Here is a 26,814-nt window from a genome sequence, read left to right on the forward strand (position 1 = left end):
CATGTTGCTGATGATCCTAACATTCATCAGCCCTTTCTGTTTGGCAGAGAGGGCTTCTGCAAACTTCACCTGCTAATGGTGTACATTTTTGCTGCTCTCGAGTTGCTGAATATAGAGCCTTAAAGCACACATTGCTGCCTGTGTGTTCTCACTCCTCAGCATTTTAGCTTGACAGTGCTGGGGAGTAATGGGCCCAGCACTGTCTCAGTGTGCAGCCACTAGATCCCTCATCCCTTTTTCCCCACCACTGTCCTTTTTCCCCCAATCCCAGGGTCACCTACCTTCGGGCTGCTTTCCCAGTAAAATGAAGTTGACGTCAGTCTCAGTTTTCATTCCTGACTCCTGCTGGGCAAGTCTACTCTGCAGGAACAGCAAAGATATGGACGCAAAAGCCGCTGAGGACAAATACAAGAAACAACTTTCCGGGATGGTGCCTCTGCCAGAACCCGGGTTCAGGATTCTGGTTCTCTCCTAGCAGTAGATGACATCAACAAAGATTCTGTTTGGTGACTTGTGAGAGGCAGTATGGTTTGATGAATAGGGCACTGCCTTAGGAGTCAGGAGATTGGGGATCTGCTACTGATCTACTATGACACCTTTGGAAAGTTGCTTCCTCTGTTTCCTCTCCCACCCTTTTCCTGCCTTGTCTGTTTATAGATAGTGAGCTCTTCATGTCAGCTTCTCTCTCTCTCTCTGAGTACAGTGCCTAGCGCAATGGAGATACTAGCATAATACAAACAATAACACTAAATTGGAGCACAGAGCTGCTTTCCATACTGTGCGTCAGATGGTGAAGGTGTCACAGGAAACATGGGACTATGAGGATAGCTTTATACGGTCAGTCTACCTTTCAGATGAGGCATGGCACAATACACAAGGACGCTATCATCTTGTTTCCCTAATACAGCAGATTGGATCAGTAATTACTGAACCAAGGTAAAGAATAGGTGTGCATCAGCCTTCTGTGCTCTGAGGCTTTTAGATATCAAGAGTTAATGACGTAACACAGAACCCTGCCCTGTCCATATGCCTATACTTTATTTTTTCATACCTTTTGTTTATTTAATATTGACTTTTAAATACAGCTGGCAGAAGAAAACAAATATAGCTCACAAAAGAGAACTCTGATTTAGGCTTTTTTCCTGTTATTTCTCTGCTTAATTGAATGGTTTGTATGGAACTCAGGTAATTTGCTAGGCCTTAGTACTAGCATTGTTTGCTAATTTTTGAGAGAACTTTCATACTGTCTTAATCTGTAAAATGGGGATAATCCTCACTGCATAGCTGGTGTTAGGAGGGCTGATTAGTTCCTTTGTAAAGTACTGTACAAATCCTTAGCAGTAATACTGTTTTAACTAGAAATGCAACTTCTTGTTCATGACCATTTCATTTTTTCTACGGATGAGGTTTATTTAATTTTTTCCTAATCTCTCTCTCTCCTTGCCAGTTACATTTACTTTGACCTGCCCTTGGCTTTGCTTTTATTTTTTTGCATGGGAAGATTCCATGTTTCTCTGAGATGCAGCTCCTTGCAGGTCTTTGTGTGTTCAGTGAGTAAGGTTTAAGGTACTCAGCATGAGGTTGGCTACCTGAGAGCTATCTGTGGTGGTGAATGGCAGAGGAGTTGAATTGGAAGCATAAATTGGAATAATACAATAGCATTGCCTGAAGGCATCGACCATTATAATACTGTAGAGTGATACTCTAGTATTGCAGTGCTGCATATTGCCCAAGGCTGTTAGGACTCTGTATATCAGAATCTACTAAATAAGAAACATAATGGAAAAACTAATTGGCACAAGGGCACAGCTTTAGGGAAGCAATCCAGTAAAATGAGATCACAACGTTCACTTTATAGTGTGTTTAGATATTGTCTGTTGCTTATGCGTATCTTGTCGCAGTTAAAAGCTGAACTATCAGTAGGTTTTCAGTTAAATCTCTTTCCTCCTCACCCTGTAGCTATCTCCATAATGGAAGGAACGTTAGGTCTTCTCAGAAGCTAATGACACCTGGTGCACAGAACAATCCAGCCCTGTAAGTTATGAGCAGTGCGGGCTGCCTTCACCTGTAATTAGTAGCATCACCTCATATTGCATGTTCTTGCCACTTGGCTGGGGAACAGAATTCCAGGAACAGTCTCCCTAAAGGCACAGCAATATGTTGGGTAATGAATGCAGCTTACTTGATGTACATATATACTGGGTAACTTAGCTGTGTGTGGTGAGAGGGGAGAAGGAGATGCAATGTACATGTTTTGCCTAACTTGAAGATTTTAGGTAGAGCTGGAATTTATAGCATTATGCATATCCTGGCAACTTACTAACAATGGCATATTTGATTTTTTTTCTCAAGTATGTATATCTTAACTTCACAGAAATGAGAAATAAACTGCAGGCTGCTTTGATGCTCTGTTGGGAACATGCTTAGGCATCATGTGATCCAGTTAAATGTTGCTGTACGCTTCACTTTCCATGAAGCACATGTGATCAGAACACAATTTTTATCCTGAATCTTGAAATGTTACGAACTTTCTGACCACAACATAGGGTGACTAGATTTTATTGGGACAATCCTGATTTTTTGGATCTTTTTCTTATATAGGCTCCTATTATCCCCCCACCTCCTGTCCCGATTTTTCACACTTGCTATCTGGTCACCCTACCACAACATAAGAAAAAAATACAGCTAAATTAAGACTTAGAGTGAGTAGGTAAAACTCCATTGACCTGCTCATCCCGGCACTGCATTAGGCCCTGAATGGCTGATTTAAAAATAAAACTGGAGTAGTTCTCTTTTTAAAAAAAAGACATGCTTGCATTCCTTTTTGGGGAGGAGAAACAACTGCTTTAAAATAAATAAATGAAAGCAAGAAGACAGGAGTAGGCGCATCAAAAACAGTGATCAGTAAGAGGTGTGGAACTGGGAGAGTTCAATCGGTGAACTAAATTGAATGAAATTGTATGTAGGACTTTACTGTGGGTGAACCTTAATGATAAACCTACAGCTGTGATTTTGTATCCTTTTGGAGGCTCTGTTAGGTTAACTGCTTACAGTTAACATTGTCAAGTATATGTCGCTATGCCTGAGTTTTTGCCATCTTCACCCCATATTTTGCGTTCATGCCGAGTTCTTGGCTTTAATGTTTTAGTACACCTCTGCCTCGATATAACGCTGTCCTCAGGAGATAAAAAATCATACCGCTTTATAGGTGAAACTGTGTTATATTGAACTTGGTTTGATCCGTCGGAGTGCGCAGCCCCCCCCCCACCGGTGGAGCACTGCTTTACCGTGTTATAACCAAATTCGTATTATAACGGGTGGTGTTTTAATGGGGTAGAGGTGTACTACATTCTGGGCAATTATCCCATGCGTGTTGGTGTCTATGTGTATTTTTAAGGAGTCTCTCTCCCATTTCCACCTAAGAGAGCAGTAGAAGTTTTAATATTGATAGTGTTTGCAGTCTCACAGACTTATTCAGGTACCTAGACAATAGTTATGATCCCTTTTACTCCTGAGGACATTCTGCACCAAAAAATTAACAATTCTGCACACAGCATTGCAGAATTTTGCAGAATTTTAAGTTTTATTTGTCAATAAATAAATGCAGAGACTCCATCATGGCATTGGGGAGCATAGGCCACTGGCTGTATGAAGGTAGGAGATCACCCTGAAGCCTCCACAGCCCTGGGACAAGGACTCAGTGGTGAGGCTGCACCTGACCCTGACACAGCACAAGGCCTGGGCTTGCCCCAGAAACACCCTGAGGCCATGTCCGTCTGTGCCAAGTGCACCAGGTGTGGGGCAGGCAGGCTCAACCAGGCAGGATCCAAATGTGGACGGCCTCAGTGTGGGGGGATCCAGATGTGGGGTGGAAGGATTCTGTGTGGAACATTCTGGGTTCAGGCAGCTCATTGTGGGCGGGGTTTAGGTGGGGGATCTGCATGCACAGAGGCTCGTTGTGGGGGTTCCACATGCAGGGGCATTGGGACTCTACAGGAGCTTCCAGGTGAAAGCAGTAGGGGCTCAGCGGAGGGGTCTGAACGTGGGGGTCTCATCAGGGAGGTCTGGGGGAGTGGGGCTTGGTGGGGTTGGGGTCTGGGTGCAGCTAGTTGGGGGTTAATGGTGTGGGAGTCTGGATGTGTGGGCTCAGGCAAGTCAGGATGGGGCTTTGAGTGCAGGGAGCTCAGTGGGGGGTGGTCTGGATGCAGGGGTGGGGGTCCGGAGGCAGGGAGGCTCCAGATGCAGGGATTGAGGTTCAGTGGGGTGGGGTTTGGGTATGGAGGGCTAGGGGGATTCCGGGTGAGCGTGAGACGGGTGTTTGGGCATGGGAGGTCCAAATGCATGGGGGTTGGGTGGATGGAGGAGGAGCTCCCTATATATAATGATCCCTCTCCCTGCAGCTGAGGAGTGATGGAGGCAGGAAGCCGGGGAGGATGCTGAGCTTCCTGCTGCTGGGGGAGGTTTCTGATTGTGAGTAGGCTGATCACCCCCATGTACCACCCAACAGACAGAGGATGTTGGCTACAGTGGTAGTCGTTAAGGGGCTCTTTAGTGCACAGCAATATAGCCATTTGTCTAACAGGAACCAAACTATGCGTCACTGGGCAGCTTGCAGGGATGGTGCCATGGTTATTTACTGTGTGCAGTGTGGAGACAAACCGTGGGTTTTGCCAGCTGTATGTGTAACAGGTTACATGCATGCTAAAGAGCTGCTGTGTGGACGAGGCCTTAATCCAGAGTCATTAAGTGTCTTTGGAATTGGGTACTATCCTGCTTTATCTGAATTTCTTCCATCTTCAGATCTATAATTCTTTGATATTAAGTAATTTTAGAAAAGAACCTCTCTTCTGTGAGCCTTCCCAAAACCAAAACCTGGCAATGGTAATCTGAAGAGCACGTAGTACCTAGATACTTTCTGATGTAGCAGGTAATGTTACACCAGCATTCTAATGTTCTTATGAGTCTACCTTCTGGAAGGGAGCACTTGAGAAAGCAAAGAAGTGAACAGAAAAAGCCACGCCAGTGCCTGTGTTTTGATTTAGTGCTTGCTTTTTCCTTTAAATGTATATTGTAAAGGAAAAGAAATGCAGCTTCAAAATGCTGCTGTGGTTTTGATGCATAAATCTGTTTCATACAGAGAAATCCCATGGTATACTTTAAATACAGAGCATCTGAAGTATTCCATACATTATGAAGAAGGTATCTGGAATGATTAACAATATTGTGAATATGACTGGGGCTTAAATTTGGCCTGGGATGCTGGGAATCCTGTATTTCCCACAGTCTGCAATTCCCCCGCTTTACAGTCCCTTAGGAGGATTATGGCAAAGCAGTTCCTATCCCTTCCCTAGGATCAGCAGAGTGAAGTGTTAGTTGTAGCTGCACTTTGCCTCAGCTGCTGTGGCCTCAAGATGATAAGGAGCAACAGAGGGGCCATAGCTTTTTCACTGAACTGGTTTGGATCTTTTGATGCTGTTGGGGAGGGACAGCTTTTCCAAAAGGAACTGAGTATGATATGTGCTAGTCATCCAAAGCGGGCTAACCTCTCTGAGGCGAATGTCATCTCTTCTTGGCAAGGGCTGGGAATAATTTCAGATCTCTTTCTGGAAATGGCCACGCCATCAGTAGCTCATGGATTTAAAGCAGAAAATAAAGAAAACTTAAAATGAAAATAAATGGCATCCTGTGTATCGTTTGTTACTTTCTTTATTCTTTTCCCTTCTAACTGCCCAACTTTTTGTGTACCATGTATCTTGCTATATTGTTCCTTCACTTTTCCAGAGTTTGCTTTTTCCTGCAGAGTTAATATTAACTGCTCATCTTTTTTTTTTTAATTATTTTTTCCCTTTTCTCTGACTGTTTCTTTTTCAGATCTGGCTTCTGTCCCTTCTGTTTTTAGCTTTAATGTCTTTTCTCTCTGTACCCTCCATTTCATATTCCCATTCCCCCATGCCTTCCCGGTCTCTTGGTTCTTCAACTCCATCCACAATGAAGAAGAGGGAGAGTCTGAGAGAGGAAGCACTGTTTATCTGGGTCTAATGCAACATTTATTCCTTCCCCACAGCAGGCTAAGGGAGGCAGCTGGTTGGTGAGCCTTAGGGACCAGGCCAGTGGCTTTTGTCATGATATAGGATGTTTAAACCTCTCCTGGGCTTACTGAAAGGTTTTGTCTAAATAAGGAAATGAGGTCAAAGTTAGGTCAAGGTTGGCTAACACGTATTAGCCAGCCCTGACTTAACTTTAACACCTTCCTAGACCAACTGAAAGGATGGCGTGGGCCACAGAAACACACAGGCATTGTCATATGAATACTGACTCCCTACAGTGCACGTATGTGCCTGTACTTCCATGCATCCAGATGCACTACTTCTGTTCTCTACCCAAACCAGTTCAGTGAAAAAGCTATTGTATTACTAATTTAAGGTGACAAAAATATTAATAGAAATGCATGCAGCAGAGAAACTTCTTGGAACAGACAGTAGCATAAGCATAGTAATTTATTTAAAGAAAGAGCTTGGAGTGGTCATTGAGAGAGGAGTGGGTCAGCTCTTCGAAGTTCTAAATGAAATTGGAGGCAGAAAATCTTCCTATTACTAGAACTATTTATTTATGGCACCAAGAGCATACTAGGCACTCCACTGATATGTACACCTAAGAGATGTTACCTGGCTCAAAAATGGCTAGTGGTTTTGGGTTGCTTCAACTTTGGGGTAGCAAGCTTGAGGTGGTTGCCAGGTCTGTATTTTCAGAAAGTCACTGAGAAAATAAGGTCTCATTCAGTTGTGTCAAAGTTAGTCAAACAAAGCCATTGGTACTTTTGAAAGTCTTGGCCATGGTTCTTCTCCTGAAAAGTTTACAAACTGTGGAAAGGTAATGGTTCTAACAAGAGGCAGTGTGTCTGGTCAGTGTAGTCTAGCATGGGAGACAGGTAACCTCTGTGATTTGTGTTTTTAACTGTATTTATGTGAAGGGGATTGGGGGTAAGAAAAAAGTCTGAGGCCGGACAGATGACGAGACTTCGTTGGCTGGTGCAGAGAAAGGTATGTTAGAGTGGGCTTGAGGGAAGCAATAACAGACTGGGTTGTGAGGGTGGAGTTCTAGGTATAGGGTCTACATGGAAGAAGTGGAGAATTAGGGGGAGGGGTGGGGCAAGTGTGTTTTATAACATAGGATGACTAACACACTTTAGCTATCGCAGTGTAAAAACATAGGTACATTGGTGTTACTGCCAGCAAAACAAGGTGAGGTCAACCCCATGTGAAGGTATAGTGTTGGCTTCGCTGAACTACCTTGTGGAAAACTCTGCAGGAGCCTCTCTCCACTAAAGATTTTACAGTGAGATAATTACTGTGTGTTTGTTTTTTACCCTGTAAACTCCCGTCTTCCCCCCCCCCCTTTTTTTTTTTAAGCAGTGAAGATAAAGTCTAAGAAAATGTCCTCTTTCAGTGGTGGTCTGACTCACATGCTTTTACACAGTATTTTTCAGAGTTCACAGCAAAATATAAATGCAAACTACTGATGGAATCTCTGCCTTACCTACATGTAATCCGAAGATACCTTTTTAGAATGCACAGTATCTGGAGTAGTTTGCCTTATAAACATGGCTAAAATGTCTGTTGCCTAGCTATGGGAGACTGATGTAGATTGTGTGAATTATGCTAAAGAAAATGGAAAGGAACGGTAACTGCAAATGCATTGCTTTTGTGCTTAATTATAATTTGACAATCTTGCTAATTTAAGTGTTTTAAACTAAACTCTTTGGTTAGTTATCTAAAGTATTTATCTCCTGTCTTCAACATGAAATAATAGGAAAGATAATAGGCAAGCCAGGATGGGGGAAACCCACTGTCTGGAAATCGTGTCTTAACAGTCCTGCTCTGTGTGTGTTTAAATGATTAAATGGAATGCCGATGCTGACTCTTCTTTCTGTGTTTCAGGGTCGGCATGTCAAAACAGGTCAACTGGCAGCCATCAAAGTCATGGACGTTACTGAGGTAAGCAAAGAAAACATTCTTTTTTTTAGAAATAGAAAAAATCTGAACAATAGGAATTGGTAAGTGGTTTAACTTTTATTTATTTATTTTTTTGAATGGCAGTTCTCACGTGAGAGTGATCATTTTCTGTTTGCAGGAGCTGACCTGCCATACAGTCTGCCCTGCTGTGATTTTCTGTGCTCATGAGGGACATTTACTTAAGTTGCTGTAGGTGGTCCCAAAGTACCTCAGATTCAGGAGCATCTCCTTTTCAGAAAGTTCTCAAAGGACGATGACGATCCTGATTTTTAAATGTGACTTCAACCTTCTGCTTTATAGAAAAAGAAGGTTATGGGGGACACATGGGGCAGGAACTTGAGGATCATAGTTCCTTCCACTTGTACTTTTCAATACATTTTATTCCCTTTTTAGGCTGAAAAGGAAGTGGGTCCAATAAACCTCCCAGTGGCCTGAAAGCAGAAACATCTGCTAGAATGATGAGCAGATTGCTGGCAGAATTCAGCAGTGTAAAGTAGTAGTTGTAACTGACTCAGGGGGATTCACTGTGGAGCTTTAGATGGGAAAGAGGGGAAATTAACCCAGCCAAAAAAAATAAAAATGTGTCTATTTTTAAATCTGTACATATATAATAACTTTAGTTTATTCTGTTCAAAAGGAGATTAGTTTTAATTAAAAATATTTAAAACAGATCAGAATAAAGAGGATTTTTCTTGTAGATTCCACTTGTGTTGTACTGAATTCTATGTGCAGTTATCACACAGACGTCAGATTTAGAATTGAACAAAATCTTTGTACGTGTTTCGGTAGCATTGTACTGATTGAGCAGCCTCTGAAGAGTGCATCATCCAACCAAGCATCCTATTGTTCTCAACCCCATTTATCTCCTGTGGTTATTTTTAAAAAAATGCATTAAAGCTCCTGGTGTGTTGTGCACAAAGCAGGGTCTTTAATCAGCAGAACTATGATGTTACAAGTAAATGTACACCTTAGACATACTCATTTGTTAAGAAGATCACTGCATGTTTTATGTTTTGACGTATGTGCACGCACACACTCCCAACTGGACGTGTTACCTTGGACACAGGATCCCAGAAGGGTGGATTAGAGCCTTATGGGTAAACCATTTAAATATATATATATAAAGCAGCAGCCAGGGATAGGTTAACCGATAGGACTTCAGTTATGTCTCTGGATCTCTGTGTGATTGTATCAGATGAGACTGCTGATCTTAACTTAAGCTGTTATGTCTGCCAAGAGCTAGACATGCTTTCTTCATAAAAATCAATTTTCAGCTGTAAGATTATCCAAGGCTGCCTTTGTGAAGAGGCACAGTTGAATTCACTGTAGTCAGCACGCAGGCGAAGCAGGGAATTCTAGGGTGCGTTGACTTAGAACAAGTGCTCTTTAATGGCAGATGATAGTATCAGTGCAGCAGCTACTCACAAATCAGGTTATTACAAAATTAAGGGTTCTTCCAAAACCTGAATTTGATTATGCTACACACTCTGGATCTCTTTTTATGGCATGTGTTAATAACTAACAGTATGGTTTGAAAGGTTACGTTAAACAAGGAAAACAGTAGAAAAATATTAGCCATGTACATTGCGACTGAGTTAATGTTAGGGGGAGATGCCTTAGCTATGGAATTTTCTTCTTTTCGAGTGCTTGATTTTGCAACCTTAATACTGTAGAAACACTGTGTTCACTTAACAGCCCTAGACTGTTGTAGGGGCTGGGGAAGAAGAAAAGGAGGAGAAATTTTGAGATACTAGCTTTGTCGAGCTTGCAGGTATCACAGGCTTCCTCAGTAGAATTTGTAAGTTCTTTGTTCCAATGTAATAGGTTTGTGGAGGTTGCGGAGGCGCTATACATTCTTCAATGTTGGGCTAAACATCTTCCATCACTACTCCTTGCTCTGAAGACATTGGGTTTCTCATATTTAGAATCTCATACTTCTTCCATAGTTGGATGTGTAAATTTCAGAGGTTGCTGGGTTAAAGAACTGTGGGTGCATGTGTGAAAATGGGGTTTGAATGGAAGCTGTTTTACAAACTTAACTGTAGTGATTGGGTTCAGTATGATTGCTGTACTACAGCTCTAGCAGTGTTAGTTTTGCTGGTAAAAGTGTTAATATTGAGCTTGTTGCTCTGCTTAAAAACCAGAATTTTTCCAGTCTGACTGGTGGCTTGGATGGATATAAGTGATGATTTTGTCTATACTCTATAGAGAATATGAGACATGCAGATTGCCTCCTTTTTAATCACCTTACTCTAATTAATGCTTTGCTGAAGATTTAAGAAGGTAAAAACATTCAAGATACCTGACAACAACACATAACCAAACTCGAACTTGTAAATAATAATGGCCCAATCCTGCAAACATTCTCTGCTGCTGTGAGTTAATACTGTGTGGAGTTGCTAAGCATTTGTGGGATTGGGCCCATAACGTTTTGACCAACCAAGTGTCAATAACTTTCAATTTAAAGTGAACTTAACTTTCTGATCAGCGTAGAGTACAGTCATATAACGCCTGCTAGAGTAAATGGCAATTATACGGCTCAAACCTTACACAGCGCTGTAAAATGTTGTTCTTGGTTCAGTGCTTATGTTGCTGTGCCTTGTTTAGATTTAATTTTGAAAAAGGAAAACATTGTGGGCTGAAAATCCCATGTCAGATTAAACGCTGAAATTTTTTTTTAGACTAGTTAGTCATAGTATTGAAACATGCGCCCTGTTTTATATAGAAACAGCCTGGCTTTTAAAACAAACAAAACTCCCAACTTATTTTATTTTTTTTAATTCCAGTTTATAACTCACGCTTTCACTTTTAACTGGTGGAGCAGCAGTGGCTATAGGATGAGAGAGCTCTTACTAGTGCATAGAACATTTCAATAGGAAATAAAAATACAAAACAAGCTTAAGCAGTGTTTCTGAACTGAAAGATACTCTGCAGCTGGAGGGAATTAACTGCCCTAAAAGGTAAAGATGTATGAACCGTTAGCATATGCATATTTTAAAAATTATTTTCAGGACTGTATCATACTTCATTTGTCTTTTGTGTTTTGCAGGCTACGTTTATATGTATGGGCAAATAACTTTTAAAAAAAAAAAGTTCTCACAGCCAGTCTTTGATCATTCTATCACAGATTCTATGTTCTTTACTGGACACGTGTTTTAGAAATGACTGTACTTGGACAAATCGTACCTCATGCTGGTCGCTCCCCTAACTGCACTTACAGGCCCTGGCATCAGATTGTCATGTGTTTTTGACCTGTAGGATATTACTGTAGTGTATTCATATAGCATATCAATTAAGCATGACTGGTATTAATATCAAATACGATTTAATTATGATTTAAAGTTTGATGGTCACTGTTTGATTTGAGTCCATTTTCGTTTAAAGTAAGAACCTTTTAAACTTAGCAAAACATATCTTGCAAACCTGCTTGTATCTGAATTGTTAGTTGTGTCTGTTGTATCCATTTTTGATAGCTCTTTAACTCTTTCGGGGACTTTCTATATTGAGCTCTCCAGGAATAAATCTTATTCTTGAGTAGGAGACACTTTCTTTTATGCTTCCTTTTATGGGTTTGAGTGAAACATACAGTCACTGTACCAAATTACTTCTCCTGTGTTTGTCTGTCATATATCTGACATTGCTTCTCCTCCCCTGCCCCCTTTGGATCCCTGCTGGACTTCACTTGTGAAAGTTTTTCACATTCCTTTTTAACAGCAGCATCTTTGAGATCACGAGTCCAACATTCCCTGATTTGTTCAGTGTAGTCTATACAGTAACTTCTCACTTAAAGTCGTCCCAGTTAACATTATTTGTTGTTAGGTTGGTGATCTGTTAGAAAACATACTTGTTTAAAGTCGCACAATGTTCTAAGATTGTTTGGTTCACCTCACTCTCCCTGCCTGGTGTTCCAGATGGCGAGCGGGCAAACCCCCAACTGTGCTCCCCCGCAGGAGCGCTGAGTGGACAGAGCGGGGCAAGCCCCCGTGCCCTGACCTCGCTATGCCCCTTCCTCAACCAAGCTTCACAATCATCATTGGAGAGCACAGTATTAAATTGTTGGTTTAAAATTATTTAAAACTTGTAATGTATACGTATATAGTGTCGTTTGGTGGAAAAAAATTCCTTGGAATTCCCCCTCTGTTTACATTAATTCTTATGAGGAAATTGGATTTGCTTAACATGATTTCACTTAAAGTTGCATTTTTCAGAAACATAACTACAGCATGAAGCAAAGAGTTGCTGTATAAAACTATGCAAGTAAATGGCTGAATAAGATACCTTGCTGATTTGTAAAGGAAAAGTTGGACTTTTTAGACCAATTCTATTCAACTTATTCATAAATGATCTGGAGAAAGGGGTAAACAGTGAGGTGGCAGAGTTTGCAGATGATACTAAACTACTCAAGATAGTTAAGACCAAAGCAGATTGTAAAGAACTTCAAAAAGATCTCAAAAAACTAAGTGATTGGGCAACAAAATGGCAAATGAAATTTAATATGGATAAATGTAAAGTGATGCACATTGGAAAAAATAACCCCAACTATACATACAATATGATGGGGGCTAATTTAGCTACAACGAGTCAGGAAAAAGATCTTGGCGTCATCGTGGATAGTTCTCTGAAGATGTCCACGCAGTGCGCAGAGGCAGTCAAAAAAGCGAACAGTATGTTAGGAATCATTAAAAAGGGAATAGAGAATAAGACTGAGAATATATTATTGCTCTTATATAAATCCATGGTACGCCCACATCTCGAATACTGTGTACAGATGTGGTCTCCTCACCTCAAAAAAGATATTCTAGCACTAGAAAAGCTTCAGAAAAGGGCAACTAAAGTGATCAGGGGTTTGGAGAGGGTCCCATACGAGGAAAGATTAAAGAGGCTAGGCCTCTTCAGCTTGGAAAAGAGGAGACTAAGGGGGGATATGACAGAGGTATATAAAATCATGAGTGATGTGGAGAAAGTGGATAAGGAAAAGTTATTTACTTATTCCCATAATACAAGAACTAGGGGTCACCAAATGAAATTCATAGGTAGCAAGCTTAAAACAAATAAAAGGAAGTTCTTCTTCACAGAGCGCACAGTCAACTTGTGGAACTCCTTACCTGAGGAGGTTGTGAAGGCTAGGACTATAACAGTGTTTAAAAGGGAACTGGATAAATTCATGGTGGCTAAGTCCATAAATGGCTATTAGCCAGGATGGGTAAGGAATGGTGTCCCTAGCCTCTGTTCATCAGAGGATGGAGATGGATGGCAGGAGAGAGATCACTTGATCATTGCCTGTTAGCTTCACTCCCTCTGGGGCACCTGGCATTGGCCACTGTTGGTAGACAGATACTGGGCTAGATGGACCTTTGGTCTGACCCAGTATGGCCGTTCTTATGTTCTTTTTTATTACCCCTCTTTTTCTTTCCCTTCCCGCCAATGGCAGAAACTTATGTCAAATCTCTTGCATTTAGATAGTGAAAATACAGAACTGGATTAGGAGATCTAGGTTCTCTCCCCAACTTTGCCACTGCCTTTTTGTACTACTGTAGACAAGCTGCTTATCCCCTTTTTGTGGTCTACACTACACAATTTAACAGTGGCAGACCATAGAATCATAGGCCTGGGTGGGACCTTGAGAGGTCATCTAGTCCAGTCCCCTGCCCCATGGCAGGACTAAGTATTATCTAGACCATTCCTAACAGGTGTTTGTCCAACCTGCTCTTTAAAATCTCCAATGATGGAGATTCTACAACCTCCCTAGGCAGTTTATTCCGGTGCTTAACCACCCTAACAGTTAGGAAGTTTTTCTTAATGTCCAATCTAAACCTCTCTTGCTGCAATTTAAGCCCATTGCTTCTTGTCCTATCCTCAGAGGTTAATAATTCCCCCACCCTCCCCTAAGTGGAGTACTTTGCATTTGTCCTTATTGAATTTCATCCTATTTACTTCAGACCGTTTCTCCAGTTTGTCCAGATCATTCTGAATTTTAATCCTATCCTCCAAAGGACTTGCAGCTTCTCCCTGTCCGTCCCTAATGCGGGTTCGGTGAATTTTTTAAAGGAGAGAGGAAAATTAAAACCAGACAGACTGAAACTTCAAAACACCATGTGGCCATTTATTAACAGGGAAAAAATTACAACTTGGGCTGAGGAGGAACACTTCTACCAACTAACAGTACTATTAGAACAAGAAATATTTACACACCTTGAAGCAATCTATTTACATCCATTAACAAGGAACCAAATACTTCAAAATTATCTGCTCTTTAAAAATTAAGGTAAATACACCAAATTAAACGAACTGTGCGCACATTAACCAAATATCATAAAACACACCAACAATAGCTATTAATACAACAATTTAACTTTCATATGCTATATATACACTTTATACCGAATAACAACAATATACAGTTCTGCGGAAGAGACCAAGCAAAGCACAGAGTATTCACAGAAAAATTAGAAAGCAAGTACCGTATTCCAGGCGCAGCTGACCAGCAGTACAGCACCAGAAGCATACTAAATCCGTAATCCGTAGAAAATAACTTTGAAAAATAAATGTCACATCCTGCGCTGGCTATATCTGGAGGAGACCCCTGGCTGAAGGGTTGATCAGGTCCTTCAGTCAGTATGTGGATACTCCTGCAGATTTTGGCACGAGGCATGGTTTTATTCAAAGGCCCTTTTACACTTGTCAAAATCTGATTGGTCCCTAGCTCCTTACCTTCCAGGCTCCAAGCTGGCGCTCTCTACGTAGATAGAATCTGCACACAGCACACTAGAAGTTGCTAGAAGCTGCACCCAGCACACTAGCATGGTTTTGCAGACGACCTTAATCTGAGCGTTTGAACTGGACTACGATTGGTTAGATTGGGCCCCATTGCTCACGGCACGCCGGTGTTATGCACACAGCACTAGCCTGACCCCTAGGTGACCAGGCAAAAAGAGCGGGAAACTGCACACGGCACTCTGATGTTGCACACCGCACCTTAAGATTACACACAGCACCAGGGTGTTGCACACGGTACCAGTGTGACCTCTAGACGACCGACAATTGGCCATACAGACACCATGTTAGAATAGAGGCCTTAGGGCTGCGACACTCCCAGCTTGGCATCGTCTGCAAACTTCATAAGTGTACTCTTTATGCCATTATCTAAATTATTGATGAAGATATTGAACAGAACTGGACCCAGAACTGATCCCTGCGAGACCCCACTCATTATGTCCTTCCAGTATGACACCAATATTGATTACATATGGGAGGAATTTCAAAAAGGAAATTGGGTTGTTAAAAGGTCACCAGTACCCTTCTGTGCACTTGGCTTAGATGAAACCCTAGAACATGAAAACAGAGCAGTGAAAGCCGTTGGGGGAATTGGTGGGGATAACACAGCATCCAGATGCTCTTTCCTGACATACCCAGAGCTTCATCGTCATTCGAACAAAACATTAAGCATAGGTAGGATGATTTCCCCAAAAATAACCAAGCACCATCTAGACTCATTAGCTGCTGTCCAAGAAGGGGCAAATTTAAAGCTACGGGATGAGGTTGCTTGCACTAGCAACCCATTCGCGAATGACAGACTGGAGATCATTGATGGGCGATCACTCATTACCAAGTATGATCATCTTCCATGGGAGTTATGGGTCCTCAGGTGGCTAATAAGGCCAATCCTTGAATCACAAGTTCTATTACAATGAGGGCAGAGGTTTTCAGACTCAACAGGAGGCTGTTGACCATGACTTGAGACCGGTCTCTCCTCCTTCCTGCGCTTCTTGTCCTCTTCGGTTTGTTGGCAAACAAGTTCAGAATGCAGGGGACCATCACGTAGGAATTCACTCCATTTTAAGTGGTCCTGGGCAAGTGTCTCCCAGGTATCAATATCAATATCACATTTTTTTAGGTTGTCCTTCAGCAAGTCCTTATAATGCTTCCGTTGTCCACGCACATTACAATACCCTTCTTTCAGCTGAGAGAACAGGACCTGTTTTGGGAGTCGATGGTCTGTCATCCGGATGTGACCAGTCCAGCGGAATTGCTGACGGATGATCATGGCCTCGATACTAGTGGTCTTTGCCTCTTCCAAAACACTAATATTGGTGCACCTGTCTTCTCATTTGATCTTCAGAATCTTACAAAGATGGTTCCTCTCAAGGACTTTCAAGTGGTGTCTATAGGTTGTCCAAGTTTCGGACCCCTGCAACAGTGTTGGGAGAATAATGGCTTGATAAACAAGAAGTATGGTGTTTGTTTGAATGTTGTGATCTTCAAAAATCCTGTGCCATAAACGAGAAAAAACTACACTGGCACAGCTCAGGTGATGTTGAATTTCTGCATCAATATCTGCCTTGGATGAAAGATGACTTCCAAGGTAGAGGAAATGATCAACATTCTCCAGTGCCACTCCATTGATTTTGATAGATGGGACATGTAATATCTCATTTGGAGAGGGCTGATAGATCACTTTAGTCTTCTTGATATTAAGAATGAGACTAAGACATGCATAAGCATCGGCAAACACATTCAAGATAGTTTGAAGATCTTTCTCAGACTGGGCAAAGTTTTCGTTGTCATCAGCATACTGAAGTTCCACAATAGATGTTGAGGAAATCTTACTCTTGGCTTTCAGCCTGCTCAGCCTGAAAAGCTTTCCATCCATTCTGTAAGTGATTTCAATGCCAGCTGTAAACTTCCCAGTAATTAGATAAAAAATGACAGCAATAAAAACCGCAAACATGGTTGGAGCAATCATACAGCCCCTTTTGACTCCTGTTTGTACTTTGAAAGGTTCACTCTGGGAGCCAGTGCTGCTCAGAATAGTCGCTTTCACATTATCACGAAGCAGTTTTAGAACACTGATGTGTTTATCAGGACATCCAGTCTTAGAAAGTACAGTCCAGAGCTGTGGTCTCCAACCTTTTTGTCTGACGGGCACCAGATGACGGACCGCGGCGGTGGTGAAGTACTCGCCGAAATGCTGCCGAGTTTCTGCGGCATTTCAGCGGCGATGCCTCTCAATGACATCACTTGTTGGTGACAAGTGGCATCGCCGCCAAAACGCCGCTGGGGTGATCACTCATTACCAAGTATGATTATCTTCCATGGGAGTTATGGGTCCTCGGTGGCTTGTCAGCGTCATCGAGAGGTGTTGCCGCCGAAATGCCGCAGAAATTCGGCAGCATTTCGGTGGATGCTCCACCGCCGGCCAGGACACGGGCACATTTGGCGCCCGTGGTCACCGGGTTGGGGACCCCTGGTCCAGAGGGTACAGCGATCCACTGAGTCAAAGGCTTTAGTTAGCTCAATAAAAGCCATGTACAGTGGTCGGTTTTGCTCCCAACACTTTTTCTTGCAGCTGCTGTGCTGTGAAGATCATATCCACAGTTCCACAACATGGTTGGAAACCACTCTGTGACTGTGGTAAAATTTCTTCTGACGGGGCAGAAGGCGGGTTGCAAGGATCTACACCAGAACTTTGTCTGCAGTGGCTAGGAGAGAGATACCATGATAATTTCCACAATCCACTTTATTGAAGAGGATGACAATGAAGGCATCTCTCATTTCACTGGGTATCTCCTCCTTTATCCAGATTTTAAAGATAAGCAGGTAAAGCTGCTGAATTAGCTCTGGTCCACCATTTTTGAAGATTTCAGTGTGGATCCCATCTAGACCTGCTGCCTTGTTGTTCTTCTTCTGCATGGTGGCATTGTGTACCTCATACAAATTGGGACGGTATCCGAGCTTATCCGTAAATGGAGTTCATTAACATAATTATGAAAGCAGTCTTCAGTGGTGAGATCACTAAAGATGTCAGTTGAATGCATATTTTGGGTCATGATGTGTGTGACGCCTTCAAATCCCAACGAATTATCCAAGGCTCCATTGATCTCTATGAGCTCCAAACAAGGAGAACAGACTAAAGCTGTGCTTGAATGCAAAGAAGAAAGTCAGAATGAAGGTGACAGAGACTATTAAAGAGCTAAACGAAGAGAGGTCATTGTTTGCTGATCTCCTGGTTGTGTCCAGATCGCAGCATGATGTTGATCTATGTGAGACTTTGGGAAATTACGAGTTCTCCATGGTATCACAATTGATGTTTGAGTGTGACAGAAGAATGCATATTTGCCTGGCGAAAAGTGAACTAATGCATGTCTCATATAGTCTTCCTAAACCAGCACCTACTGATAATGTGACCAAGTACCTTATGCCAACAGAGGCCTTTCAGCATAGCAATCATTAATAGTCTTGTCAAGCTCTCAGCAAACCAGAAACTGTTAATGCCTGCCGAGATTTGGCTGAACACTTCATTGTGAGGCTACAGAGAAAATACTAGACACGTATGTCAAAGTACACCTCATGTTTGACTCGTATGCAGAGGAATCAATTAAAAAATATTACTAGAAAGAAAAAACTCTTATTGCACCTGTCCAGCACAAAACCACTGACTCCACGAACATCTCCAGTGTCACAGTGAAGAAGCTGCTGTTTTGGACTCATTCAAAGTATGAGTTAACTGTACACTTCGCAGGAAAAAAGCTCCAGCATGCAAAGAATTTCATCGTCATTTAGCATAATGAAGCAGCTGCCTTGCAGTGTTCAGCGGAGGCTACCACTAAAATTATGTTGCATGCCATCAGTGCCGCATAGAGAAGTACCACTAAATTCCATTTTTGCACAAGAAACAAATCTTCTAGTACACTCTGTGAGATGCTACTCAAGACTTCCTATGACAGGGAGGACTAGGTCTGGCGTCCCTCTGCTGGAGGCCTTGTGGCCCTGCCTCTCCCCACCCCAGAAAAGAGAAGTCCTCCAGTCAGCCTAGAGAGGCTACAGGGGAGCAACCAATCAGGGTTCAGAAGAGCCATATAAAAGGAAGCGGCAGAAGCAGAGCAGTCAGTTGCTCCCTGGAGCCCAAAGAGTGAGGACTGGGTGCCTGTCTGTCTGGAAGAGCAACAGGACCATGGACAGGTCAGTGCAGACAGGCTGCCCTGCTGGCTGAGCCCAGGGGACTGAGCCCAGAACCTAACCAGAGAGGGTGAGTACCATGATGGAGCCCTGCTGGTCTGGTTGAAGACTGAGCCCCAGGCGAGTGTTGCTGAAAGAACACCAACTGAGGGTGCCAAGATGGCCCCTATTGGGCTGTTAAGGAATGCCTCCAGGGGGCAGCCTTAGTGCTGTCGCCCCATACCATGGCCGTAAGAAAGAACTGGAGACTGTGTACCCTGGAAGGGGGGACAGCATGTGTGACTTGGTCGGAGGGCTGAGCCACTGAAGACCCACTGAAGAAACCATTGGCTGGGGAGGTGCTCTCGAGAAGTGAGTGCCACCCCCCTTCCAAACAAAAAAACCCAACATGCTCACACCTGACCAAAAGGGGGCACTTGTGAGAGGTGGGTGTCACCCCATTCCAAGATTCTGTTTTTGTATTTGCTTCCAGGAAACTGAATTTCTGCACATCCGTCAGGTGTGTTCCTACCACTCGGACCACTGAAAGCTGCTGCGCTACCAGGCTTCCACACCTTTTCAGGATGTCATGCTACTGGGAGGTTAGCTGGAAAGAACATTTGATTCAGGCTCCTTGCTCTGAAGATCCTTGGGATGGCCAAGAGAGTCACTGATAAGTTCATAAATGCAGGGGATGAGTTCATGTGCAGAGTTTACCATTTGAAGACCAGCATTACCACACTTGCAGAGCTACACTGGTGAATGTTTCCCCAGGAACAGAAAAATGGAGAATTGCCCCTCACAAGGGGTAAATTTATGCCTGCTACTAAGAGGACAAATTGTTAAGCAGTGGAATAGCTCTGGGATGGTCGAGCAGTGGACTAGCTCTGGGATGGTCGAGCACATCCAAAACTACTCTCCCCTGGATGGGTCTTGGAGGATGGATTATCACACTAGTTTTGTGTGAAATACTATGTGCTCCCAAATCAATCTTTCAACTAATCGTAGAAGTGTAAGACTGGAAGGTACCTGAGTAGGTCATCTAGTCCAGTCCCCGGCACTCAAAACGTGAGTACTTAACAACTAGGCCATTCCTAACAGTTGTTTGTCTAAGTTCTTAAAAACCTTCAATGGTGCAGATTCCACAACCTCCCTAGGCAGTTTGTTCCTGTACTTAACCACCCTGACAGGAAGTTTGTCCTAATGTCCAACCTAAGCCTCCCTTGCTGAAATTTAAGCCCATTGCTTCTTGTCCTAACCTCAGAGGTTAACAGGAACAATTTTTCACTCTCCTGCTGGTAACAACCTTTTATGAACTTGAAAACTGTTATGTCCCTCCCTCAGTCTTCTCTTCTCCAGACTAAACACATCCATTTTTTTTCAGTCTTTCCGCATGGGTCACATTTTCTAGACCATTAATCATTTTTGTTGCTCTATTCTGGATGTTCTCCAGTTTGTCCACATCTGTCCTGAAATGTAGTGCCCAGAAATGGAGACAATATTCTTGCTGAGGCCTATCAATGTGGAATAGAGTGGAAGTGTCTTGCTTACAATACTCCTGCTAATATTTCCCAGAATGGTGGTTGTGGTTGTGGGTGTTTTTTTTCCTCCCCCCGCCCCAAGCAATATAACACTGTTGACTCATATTTAGCTTGTGATCCACGATAACCTCCACATCCTTTCCTAGATAGTCATTTCCCATTTTGTACATGTGCGACTGATTGTTCCTTCCTAAGTAGAGTCCTTTGTATTTGTCCTTATTGAATTTCATCTTATTTACTTAAGACCATTTCTCCAGTTTGTCCAGATCATTTTGAAATTTAATCATATCCTCCAAAGCACTTGCAACCCCTGTCAGCTTGGTATCGGCCCCAAACTTTGTAAGTGTATTCTGTATGCCATTATCTAAATCATTTATGAAGATATTGAATTGAACTGAACCCAGTGTTGATCCCTTCGGGACCCCACTCAGTATGCTCTTCCAGCTTGACTGTGGACAACTGATAACTACTCTCTGGGAATGGTTTTCCAACCAGCTAGGTACCCACCTTACAGTAGCTCCATCTAAGCTGTATTTACTTAGTTTGTTTACGAGAAGGTCATGCAAGCCAGGATCAAAAACCTTACTAAAATTAAGATACACCACATCTGCCGCTTCCCCCCCATCCACAAGGCTTGTTAGCCTATTGAAAAAAGCTATTAGGTTGGTTTGACATGATTTGTTCTTGACAAATACATGCTGACCGTTACTTATCACCTTATTATCTTCTAGGTGTTTGCAAATTGATTGCTCGATTACTTGTTCCATTGTGTGTCTGGGTACTGAAGTTAAGCTGATCCGTCTGTAACTTCCCGGGTTGACCTTATTTCACTTTTTATAGAATGCTACTATGTTTGCCCTTTTCCAGTCCTCTAGAACATCTTCCAGGAGTTTTCAAAGATAATTGCTAATGCTCATGGCCAGAGGCTAGATGCTCACCATCCTGCAAATTTTTGGCCAGTAGTATGGAGATATGTGAGTGTGGCATGGATGAGGATTAGTGTGAGAACATGCCTAGCAATGGCGCCCTAGATGGAGATGACATGATGATTCTGAATAAATGTTTTCAGTCCTGCTTCTCAAACCGACTTTCTTAAGGTTACTTTTTTAGGTAAGCAGTGCACCCCTGTGTTAAAATATAATTTTAAAAAGTTGATTTTTAAGCATTTTCACACACAGACGTATACACACACACACACACACACACACACACACACACACACACTCTCGCTCTCTCTCTCTCTCTCGCTCTCTCTCTCTCTCTCGCTCTCTCTCGCTCTCTCTCTCTCTAGGTTTGTCATGTCCAAATATATATACACATACTTGTTCTAGGTTTGTCATGTTTAGTACCATTGTGTTCGTGGCAGAGGGCTTTCGAATTATACCCAACGTGACCCATTTCCAGTGCCGTTGTATTGTCAAACTTTTCCACTAACCAGAAGAACTGGAGCTGGGAGCTAGGAGGGCAGCGCCCTTGCCACGCCATGCCACGGTGGGTGACAGCATTGAAATTATGATTCTGTAGATTTCTATGACTCAGATGACATCTCCCTTGCTTTTCTATCACTAACTTGTCCATGGACTGAGATTTTAATACATTGTGTTGCCAGATTGTCTGTGCTTTACAGGTAAATTTGCCTTTAGACTTAATTCAGCTCACACAGTTGCTGACAACCATACTGACATGTTCCTACTTCCTAATGTGGATCAGGTCTGAGTTTGCCCATCTGTAATGCTTATGTATCCAGGTGTTTGTTGCAGTCGTATCTGATTGCTTACCTCCGAAGGGTGAGAGATGTGCTTGTTGTTTGTAGAGGGTTGTGCAATTCTTGGAGGGGCAACTTCAGTTTGAAGAATTATGATATGGAAGAGGATAGGGAGAGCACTCACAGGCTGCATCCTTTCCAAACTACTCTTTCCTGAAGTCCGCACATCCCTCTCTCCTAGTCTAATTTGTTCCAAAGTTACTTTCAGTGTGAGTTCAAAGAAATTTCTGAAAACTCTTAAGTTGCGAGGAAGTTTGGAAAGCTGGGCAGTACGGTTCATCCAGCAATAATGTATCATTTTGGAGAAGGGGTTACAAAGAGTAACATGGCTCTGCTGCAAATTGGACAGCTCTGAAAAGCGTATTTTCTATAATTAATTGTTACCATTAGCCAATTCAGATCTAACACCTCTTCTACACCACTCCAGAGCAACATAGCTCTTTTTTCCCCCTTCACTGCTCACCACGACAATTGATCTCTTTGCCGCTGTGTCAGAGGCTCAGCCAATTAACAGAGCAATGCTTGCACAATCTGCCTTGTTGACATCTGTATGGGGCTATTGTTTGCTGGAGCCCTGAACTGCCCTGTATCAACTTACTGGATCCCTCTGGTTAGCACTGCTCCACAAATTGTGTGTGATACTTCTATTCAAACAAGGGCATCCGTTGTCATTAAAAGACTTGTCTGCATATTGGATCCTGCAGTGAAGCTCACAACACTGAAATTATACCACAATCCTTTTGTGGCAGATCGAAGTTCATCTGTCATTTCATAGTTGATACACAGTTGAATTAAGTTAATTCAAAACAGATTTTTCCCTGAACAGTGAAAAGAACCCAACTAGTGGAAACAATGATTTTATTCCTCAACAAAGAGAACCAATTAACTGAATCTAGTCAGTTATTTGGATCTTGGACATATTCCAAATAACTTTCCCATCGCAATACTGGAACCAGTAGCTAGAGAGGACACGTTTTCAGTATCTGTTCAGAGTTCTGGGATGAATAGCAATGCTGTCCTGCTAAAGAAATCTGAACTGAGGAGCAGGAAGACTGGAAAGGTGTCCATAGCTATGGTGGGGTACAAGTGAAAATGGAGAGAGGGTGCCACTGGTGAAGAGTGGGTGCCAGGGCTATGACCTGCCACTCCTAGAGGTGCTGGGGCTCTGGCCTGGCACAAATTAAGCACGGTTTGGGTGACTGAAGAAGAATCATTTGGGAAGCTGTAGACAATGCAAAGCACAACTATGGAGAAGCGGAATTGTCCAGTGAGAAGGTACGGGACTGTCAGGGTTCCAGCAGAGAGCAGCTTCACAAAGATGTCAGCTAACATGGCAGAAGTGAGGACAGTAGAGAAAAATGTTCGAAAACATCTGACCTATAAAGGAGGACCTGTTTAACTTCTACCTGCTTGTTCCTCTTGTGAAGATTAAAGCTTTTGCAGAAAAAAGACGGATTACATGCACTGTCTTGTGAGACTCTACTAAAAATAATTGATTTTTGTTTTTTAAACATTCCTTATCTGAGCACCTGATTGTTTCAAGGCTGGAAGAAACAAAGGTTATCTGACTTTCATACAGATCCTGGATAGCAGCATTACTTCATATGCTGTGTGTGTTTTTTAAAGGATTTTTGACCGGGAAGTATCAATACGGCTCATTTGGTAACATCCCATTTCCGGGCTCAAGAGCTGTGGTGTCTATACCCCTGTCACACACCCTTAATTATGCCAATTGTAATCACTAAGGCTTTGGTCCCATCTGCCAGAGCAGCCTTGTTGAGAGACCCAGTTTCCATTTGGGTGTCCCATAAAATACTGTAACATGGTTTGTGTCATACCTGTGTAACTGGGGCCAAACTGGGTTTATAACCCTGTTGAGGGAACTGTGTTGTAACCCTGAGTGGAACATAATTCCCTTAATATGGACACTGTCTGATTATTTCTTCCTAGGCGTAACTGAACCATGTTATAGCATGTTGTGGAGCACCAGATAAGAAGTGGGTACCCCATCGTGGCAGTAACTGTGCTGTTGCTGGAAGCTTTGTGTGAGTTGTTATTTGGTGTATGATACTCAGACTGCTTTGATGTACTTGGAGTAGAACATGAAATAAACCATGCTATGAAATGAAATTAATTTTACATTTCCTCTTGTTATGAGTAAAGAGAGACTTTGTGAAAGTTTTTTTTTTTTTTTTTTTTTTTATCTCTTGTGGACAAGTTTAGAATCTACCTTTTCTGCACTGACCCTTTTCTTAAAATATCCATCTGTTGCCCTAGCACCAATGCAGCTATGTTGTCATTGACAGCAAGGTAGTGCCACTAGTGTAGACCAGCTACTGCTGTTTTTACGTTGGTTTAGACCTATTATGAGCAGGATAAGTGATACAGGTCCCGAACATGCAAACACACTAATGCTTAAGTTTCAGCTTGTGAGTAGTTCTGATACATAGTCCCCCAGTAAAGTTAAGTATATGTGAATTTCTGCAGGACCTGGGCCTTAGTACTTGGTTACACCTACAATGGGAAAGTCAAGACTCTTCACCGATGGATGCTGCAGTTTAGAAAGGAGTTAGGTGCTTTCACAGTCAGGCCATCTAACTCAGCTTAAGAACTGTGCCTACACTAACGTTATTTTTGTGAAATCTCCTGTCATTGTTCTAATGATGGTGCATCTCTACCAGGAATAGCAGTAATGTGAGGGTTGGTACTAGCGTGGTGTCAAACTCAGAGTTCTGTCTACTGAGTTAGTAGAAAAAATGTCAAACATTGAAATTCTGTTGACTAAAACCAGAAAGTTCTTGTGTGAATATTTGTGAAAAATTCTTCCCCCTGCCCTCCCTCCTTTTAAAAACAAACAAACAAACAAAAAAACTATCTGTACTCTACATTGCAGCTTCTCCTTGGGTGGTGAATTTGATATCTCATTTTCTTAGAGTAGTCAAGACAAGGTGGCTATAAAATGCTACATGTGTTTTCTTGCCAGAATAAAAACCCATTATAACCACGTTGGAGAACTATGATTGAATTCTGGTAGGTACCTAGGCTAAAACACAGTTCAATAACATGTTTATTTTGTCCATGCGGGCAAAAATGAATAGTAACCTAATTATTGTAGCCCAAACCCTTTAAATGTGGTTATTTTTGTGTAGATGGGGCCTTAGTCTTGGCGTGTGGAATGAGGGTTCAGGATTGGGAATTCATTTGCTTGTATTAATGTGAAATGTAGTCAGTCTTAAACTTTTTGTGTGTGTTAATTATAGTTCCTGAACTGCACCTCCCCCAGAGTCCTTCCAGCCAAAGTTTTATGATTTTTATAATCACATTCCTTATTTCTGAAAAATTCCCCTTTTGCTGTGTGAAAGACCTACACAGGGAAAACTGGCTAACTGTAGAGGAGAAACAGTGAAACTTGCTGTACCCAAAGTACTGCTAAATGCACAGAGTAAGCAAATTTAGGGGATTAGGGGGGGAAAATCAAAGAAAAATAATCTTTAGCCCCTTTGTTTCAGTAATCTTAAATTTTCCTTGTTACAGTAGTTTAAAAATATTCAGATGGATTTTTTTTTTCAAGTTAATGTCTCTTTAAATGGGACACTTCCACCATACATCATGATTACTGTATACACCTCTGCCCCGATATAAAATGGTCCTCAGGAGCCAAAAAATCTCACCGTGTTATAGGTGAGACCGCTTTATAGCGGGGTACGGAGAGGAACCGCTCCCCGTCCCAGCTAACCTCCGCGCTGGCTCCGTCTCCTCCCTGAGCATGCTGCTGCCGCTCCGCTTCTCCCTCCCTCCCAAGCTTGCTGCGCCATTGCCAAACCTGGGAGGAAGGAGAAGCGGAGCTGCGGCGCGCTCGTGGGAGGAAGCAGAGGCAGAGCGGAGGTGAGCTGGGTTGGGGGGGCCCCGGGGAGGGCCACAGCAAGTAACGGGTGGGCGCACAGGAACCACTTGTGATAACACGAATTCGGATATAATGAGGTAAAGCAGCCCTGTTCCCCAGAGCACTGCTTTACCACTATATCCGTTCTATCCGAATTCACGTTATATCGGACGCCATTATATCAGGGGTAGAGGTGTATCACATAGCATTTCATTGTGGAATCACTCTCCATTCTCTCATCCTCTCCTTTTCAGTTGTGTTTCTCCCCTTCTCCATATAAGTAAGGTAAGAACGGCCATACTGGGTCAGACCAATGGTCCAACTAGCCCAGTATCCTGTCTTCTGTCCCAGTAGCATTCTTCTGAGCAAAGATGTTTTCCAGCATTGTTGTAAAACAACAAGAGGAAGTAAATAATTTTAAAAGAAACAAGCCTAGTATCTTTCTTTTATGTGGAGAAGCTGTAGCTATGAGAACCCATCCAGGGTGGAACAAAGAAACAACTTTTAGGCATTTAAAAACCTCCTGTTGGCGCTATTCTTAGGTTATGGGCCTACAAAAGTTGTAGTGTTCATCTCAGATTATCTAGTGTGATCTGTTTTTTTCAAAGGTGTGTATGCAGCTATCTGTATATACATGTAAAAGGGTATTGTAATTGTTACTGAGAGAGAAGTATCTAG

General features: G+C 42.5%; 1 protein-coding gene across 4 annotated transcripts in view; it reads left to right on the plus strand.

The window, feature by feature from the left end:
- MAP4K4 (mitogen-activated protein kinase kinase kinase kinase 4) overlaps nucleotides 1-26,814 on the plus strand; it is a 264,439-nt gene that overhangs the window by 116,228 nt on the left and 121,397 nt on the right. For all 4 annotated transcript variants that reach the window (XM_050923011.1, XM_050923020.1, XM_050923027.1 and 1 more), the window contains exon 3: nucleotides 7,938-7,994. In XM_050923011.1, coding sequence (XP_050778968.1) covers nucleotides 7,938-7,994 — 57 coding nt within the window. The remainder of the gene's footprint in view (nucleotides 1-7,937; nucleotides 7,995-26,814) is intronic.

The sequence above is a fragment of the Gopherus flavomarginatus genome, chromosome 1 (genome assembly GCF_025201925.1).
Source record: "Gopherus flavomarginatus isolate rGopFla2 chromosome 1, rGopFla2.mat.asm, whole genome shotgun sequence".
Lineage (NCBI taxonomy): Eukaryota > Metazoa > Chordata > Testudines > Testudinidae > Gopherus > Gopherus flavomarginatus.